The 6,092-nt window shown below is 40.4% G+C and overlaps 1 protein-coding gene across 1 annotated transcript; it reads left to right on the top strand.

Annotated features, from left to right (window-relative positions):
* Positions 1–830: 830 nt before the first annotated feature.
* LOC137809162 (uncharacterized) lies at positions 831–1,729 on the top strand. The gene is made up of 2 exons (XM_068610299.1): positions 831–1,579; positions 1,672–1,729. Exons 1-2 carry the CDS (start codon positions 831–833, stop codon positions 1,727–1,729), a joined length of 807 nt encoding a protein of 268 aa, XP_068466400.1.
* The last annotated feature ends 4,363 nt before the right edge of the window (positions 1,730–6,092 follow it).

The raw sequence follows: 6,092 nt of genomic DNA, 5'->3' as shown, positions 1-6,092 counted from the left end.
TACATGATGGGAAGACTAGGGTTTTGTGGGAAATGGGTTCAGTGGATTAGAGCTTGTCTTGAATCGGCTATTGTTTCGGTTTTGGTAAATGGGAGCCCGACAAAAGAATTCAAACCAACTAGAGGTCTTAGACAGGGGGATCCGATGGCACCGTTTTTGTTTCTAATTGTCGCACAAGGTTTATCAGGGCTCGTAAAACAAGCGACAATAAAAAACTTGCTATCGGGAATTAAAATAGGGGATAACAATGTGGAGGTGGATCTACTCCAATTTGCAGACGATACCCTTTTCTTATGCGAAACAAATGTGCAGAATATTAGGTGCATTAAGGCTATTTTAAGATGTTTTGAATTAAGCTTGGGCCTTAGGGTAAACTTTTTTAAGAGTAAGATAGGCACAATTGGAGTAGATAGTTATGAGGTGAAAATGTATTTAGAAATACTTCATTGCAACATAATGGAGATACCTTTCTCATACTTAGGTTTAACTATAGGTGGTAATCCATCTAGGTATTTTTTTTGGGAGCTTGTGGTATCGAAGATAAGGAAAAGACTGTCAGTATGGAAGGGGAGGAACTTGTCATTAGCAGGAAGAGTGTGCCTTATAAAATCTGTTATCAACGCTATACCACTATTTTACCTATCCTTTTTTAGAGCACCAATTGGAGTGTGTAAGGAGATTACTAAATTACAGAGAAAGTTCCTGTAGGGGTGGGGAACGGAAGGGAGGAAAATTGCTTGGACTAGTTGGGATAATATCTGTAAAGAGAAAGAGGAGGGAGGTCTTGGTATTAGGAGTATCGAGTTGTTCAATAAGGCACTCTTGGCAAAATGGCTATGGAGACTAGTTCCACTGAATATGGTCTTTGGAATGAGGTCTTAAAATCTAAGTATGGTTTGAGGTGGTTGTCAAACTCATATGTACCGAAACAAAACAGGTTTACATCTAGATGGTGGTTAGATTTATTCAAAGTTAGTTTTTCAGACCAAGGAGTTAATTGGTTTAATCAGAATATGGCTTGGGAAGTTGGATCAGGGGCAAAGGTTAAATTATGGGAAGATGAGTGGCTAACCATTGGGCAACTCAGAGTAAAATATGAAAGAATATACAATAACTCTGAGCCTAAAGACAAACCTATTGATAATTTTGGAAGTTGGAACGCAGATGGGTGGGAGTGGAAATTCAGTTGGAGAAGAGATTGGTTTGAATGGGAAAAGACTTTGGTAGAGGAGTTCCTGTCAATAATATCACAGGTGTCACTACAACCTGATAAAGAGGATTCAAGGACTTGGAACGATCCTCCATCTTATACCTTTTCGGTAAAATCTGCTTATAATAAGCTAGCTAACCAAGGGTTTGGGGGAGTATCAGTGTTTGGTTATCTTTGGAATTTAAAAGTTATGCCCTCAGCCATGTTTTACGTGTGGAGGGTCTTCTTGAATAGGATAGCGACAAAACAGAATCAGCACAAAAGGGGAGTGTCATTAGGTGATACTTTATGCGTTTTATGTGGAAGTGAAGAGGAGACCATTGCACACATCCTCCTCTCATGTAAGGTCTCAAGTAAAGTTCGGAACATGTGCTTTAGTTGGTTGGGAATCAGTTCAATGAACCATAATGAGTTGATTTATCATTTTGAACAATTCTCTTGTATGTGCTTTAACAAAGAAGGCAACAGGTTATGGAAAAGCCTTTGGGTCTCAATAGTATGGAGTATATGGAAGCATAGAAACAAGGTTATCTTTAACCAAGAAAAGATAGATGAAGAGGAGATTTTTACTATGACACAAGTACAATCTTGGGTATGGTTGAAACACAAAGAAAAAAAAGTTATCTTTTCCTTCTCTGATTGGATCTTATCACCATTAACCTGTGTTAATATGGTAACTAGGTAAGGGAATAAATGTTTTTTTCTCATATGTTGATGCATGTATATCACAGGAGCCATCTTAACCCTCTTTATATTCTGCATGATTGGTTGGGTGTTGTTATAAATAAGGCATAATTTTTTCAAGAGCAAGGTAATGGGTTAGTTTCTGCTTCTTTGAGTTAGTTTGAAAGGTGGAAAGGTTGAGCTATTGGTGCAGGTACAGCTGATGGGGAGCAGTGTGTTAATATTATAAAAGAAGAATGTAGCGTGAAAAGATGGTGGGTCGAAGAGGTTTTTTATTTGAAGATGGTGATGCTCAAAATCCTTATGGAGCTAGAGGAAACCAAGGCAATTCTTGGTGTCTCACGTTTGGTACCTTTGCTGCCAGTATTGGTGTTTTTCAAATAGGTGTTATGATAGGTATTGGTTATATTTGGAAAATTTGGATAATGTGTTCTGTTGTACAAAGCATGTCTTGCTGTAATGGAATTTGTAGGACCTTACAACTGCTTCAATGGTAAGAACTGAAAACCATATCCAAAACTTTCAATTTAAATGTCAGCATAGTTCAAAATATGGTATCTAGATAATGTTTCTACATTTTTCAATTTCATGCCTGTTGATTGGTTGCTGCAACAATTAGAAATTTAATTGATCAAGATCCAAGGGATTGATCTGTTTTGAATATCTAAGTTTTTGGTGAGGTGGGGAAGGTGTTTGTTTCTCTTTGGTGCATGAAAATTGGAAGGACATTAGCTAAATAACATCAGATATTACTATCATGTAGTGGTGAATGAAGAGTGAATGTTTTCTATCTTTACCAATTTTGCAAGTAGGGATGTTTGTAGCACATGGATATTTTAAATTAAATTGTCTAAGACCAACAGGATGAAACTGTTTTTCAATACCTATGTTACCGGGAAGGTGGGGAAGGTGTTTTCTTTTGGTGCAGGAAAAAGGGAGGACAACAGCTAATATCATCAGATATTATAGGATTATGGGGAGTGGAAGAGAGAAGATTGTTGATGGAAGGTGAGGCATAGGGAGAATTCTAGAGCTATGTCTCGTTCAAGCTGTTATCAATTCTAAATTGATGTATCCTGCGTGTGGTGTCCTGCTAAAGGAGCTAGATAATTGGGATGGCATTAGATGTTAGATGTTAGATGTTAGATTTTTGGAAACCAAATCTGGTTTGTGTAGCAGGCGAAGAGCCATTTTATGATGCATTGTAATGTCAGGATGTAGTAGTGGCTTTTGGGGTGTGCTTTTTATGTTGCTGTATGGTTTTAAGGTTGTGGGGTTACATAGATTATGTTAGTTTTGCTGTCAGGTTTTTTATAAGTTGCTGTAAGAGGGTAAGCTTTCTTTTGTTTGTTTTTTTCTTTCTTTTCTTAGCCCATTTTTAGTGGGTTTGTATAAGGGTTGGGACACCCCTAAAGTGTTCCTTTAATTTTTTAATTCTTTGCTAAAAAAAAATATAAATATTAAAAAAGGGTTAAATTATAATTTTGATATTTTATATTTTCAAGTGATTTCATTCCTTCATAATATAAAAAACTAATGAATTTTATCCTACTTTTAATTTCACATACATGCTATTATTTTATTTTGATTTAATTGAATTTTGGATCCAACATATATCTTCAAGATATAACAATAAAAAATTAATTAATTAAATATGAACAAATGTGTGTATATATTATTGAAAATTTGTCGTAGGGTTTAGTTATCATGGTTGTAAGTCGCAGGATTGTTTTGTAGCGAACTTCAATTAACTGTGATATTAAAATTCAAAGCCACTATGAGCGGAGCACGCTACGAAAGGAAGGGCGATCGGGGGTTTGGTAGGGATGGAGTTTTGCCTCAAGGAGATAACCATTCCTCTTTTTTCTTCTCCAACTTCCCTCACGGGTATGGAGAAATGGATATGGCTAAGCTCTTCCAAAAATGGGCTAGGGTGAAGGAGGTTTTTATCTCCCGGAGGCTTAATAAATGGGGAAGGAGATTTGGGTTCGTAAAACTCCTGGACGTAAAAAATGAGGCACGGCTGGAACGTGAACTTGACCAGATCTACATCGGCAACAGAAAGCTACACGTGAATATACCGAGGTTTCGGAGGTACCAGTCTGAACCAAGGAAGGTGGAGCACAAAACGCAGAGGACGCAACGTTTGGGTAGCCAAAAAGAAGCAAGGGCACGACTACCACTGGATGTAGGGTCTAAAGGTGAGCAGAGTAGCAAAGGGATATGGGTTGAAAGGAATAGGAATAGGACTTTTGCTGATGTTGTTAAAGGACCATCTCAGAAGTTGTGGAAGGGCCCTTCTGTGAAGACACAATATCATACGCCTCAGTGGATGAGTAGGAGTTTTGTAGGGAAACTTGGTGAAGGTATGGATTTCGAGAAGCTGGAAGAGGAACTTGTGAAAGGGGGTATGGCAACAGTGAGGGCGAGATGGTTGGGCGATAATTTGGTCATGCTCACTCCAAGAGAAGGGGAGGCTATGGAGGACTTATTGAAGATGAATAGAGGGTGGTTCGATAGTCTTTTCTCCAGTATAAGCCCATGGGCGTCCAACTGTGGTGCCAGCCATAGAAGTGTTTGGGTGAGGTGTTATGCGCTGCCTCTACCTGCGTGGAACAGGGATTGCTTCTCCAAAGTGATAGGAGAACTGTCTAGGGCGGCTACAGTGGAAGCTATTGATGAAGCAACCCTCAATTGGGAGGTTTTGGAATATGCAAGACTGAGAGTGCGGGTCCCGACCGCTGGAAGTGTTAGAATGGCGAGAAGGATGCAGATTAATGTCCAAATGTGTAATATTTTAATCGAGGAGGAACCCCATGGGTGTTCAGGTCAGGGGTACAATGAAAATTTGTCATGGGACATCTCATCCGATAGTGTTTCATCCTCAGAAACGTATGTTGAAGAATCTGCACTGTCTGTGAGGAGCGGTGAGGAGAAGGTTTGGTTCAAGCGTGATGTAGTTCGACGACCAGAAGGGGAGAACGAAGGTGGTGAAGAGGTAGAAGAAGGTGTAAAGTCTTTGCCAAGGTCAACCTTTCCTTTTTTGGGTTCTGCATTGAAAAGTAATGATAGTAGTGGGAAAGGTAGGGGTAATATCACGAAAGGTGTCAGTCTGGAAAATGATCCTGTCAAGTCCCTTTACCATGTCTACGAAGACGCGTGTCCCAATAACTCTATTCTGTCTGAGGCGGCTAAAGTAGTGATAGATGTTGAGTGCGTTAGTAACCAAAATTTGGCTCCAAAGGAAGTGGGTCGGGGGTGCATCTCTGAGGCCCGTTCTCACGAGTGTGAACCCAATGTTTTAACCCAGAAGGAAAGGAGCAGTGCGGGGCCTAGTCGCCTAAGTAAGGGAGAGGTTTTTGGGCCAAGAGGTACAGGAAGTAATGTGGTGGTCAGGAGAGATAACGAGCTCAGTGAAGGATCGAAGGGGAGGACTAGGCACAACAAGGTAGTCTCCCCAGTAAACAGGTCAGATGGAACCCAAACCTTGGGTAGTGGATTGTTACCTAAGCAGCTAATGCACAAAGGTCAACCTTCTCGTCTCACGGGACAGGTGGGTAGCGTTGACGATGAATGTCTAGGAGTTATGTCCCCCTTGTTAGTAGGCGTGGAAGAAGCAATGGAGAAAAGTAGGTCGAATTCTCCACCGCGACGGCGTAAGAAGAAAGGAATTGCGGAATTGAGTGACTCTTGTCCGTTTCCGAGGAGGTCGTTAAGATTAAGCGCGAAACAAAGCAAAGCGGTGTCGTTGGTGCATGATGGTGCAAGTTTGTCTTCTATCTCAATCTCTGATAGGGATATAAGAACCTGTAATCTCCGTTTGCGTGAACCCAATAACACGGACGAACCGGTTAGCTTGTGGGCAGTTGGGAAGCAAGCTGGGATACTCTGTCGGGGGGAAGAGGAAGAGGTGGTCTTGGAATATGGGCGGATGGAAGTAAGAGATTCAGAGGTGTTATTGTGCTTTAAGGAGGGAGATAAGAATGTTTCCTTATGATAGTAGTAAATCTGAATATTAGAGGTATGGGGGGGTGTATCAAATCAAGATATGTGAATAACATTATAGCATACGAAGGGGAAGAATTTGTGTGCTTGCAGGAGACTAAGTTAAAGGTTCTTACGGAGGCAAAATGTTTCTCTGTGTGGGGAAACAACAGAGTTGGGTGGTTACATAATGAAGGTGTCAATGGGTGTGGTA

This window comes from Phaseolus vulgaris, chromosome 2 (genome assembly GCF_000499845.2).
Source record: "Phaseolus vulgaris cultivar G19833 chromosome 2, P. vulgaris v2.0, whole genome shotgun sequence".
NCBI classification, from domain to species: domain Eukaryota; kingdom Viridiplantae; phylum Streptophyta; class Magnoliopsida; order Fabales; family Fabaceae; genus Phaseolus; species Phaseolus vulgaris.
Note: the sequence above shows the minus strand (reverse complement) of the source record. Positions and strands in the feature narration are given on the sequence as shown.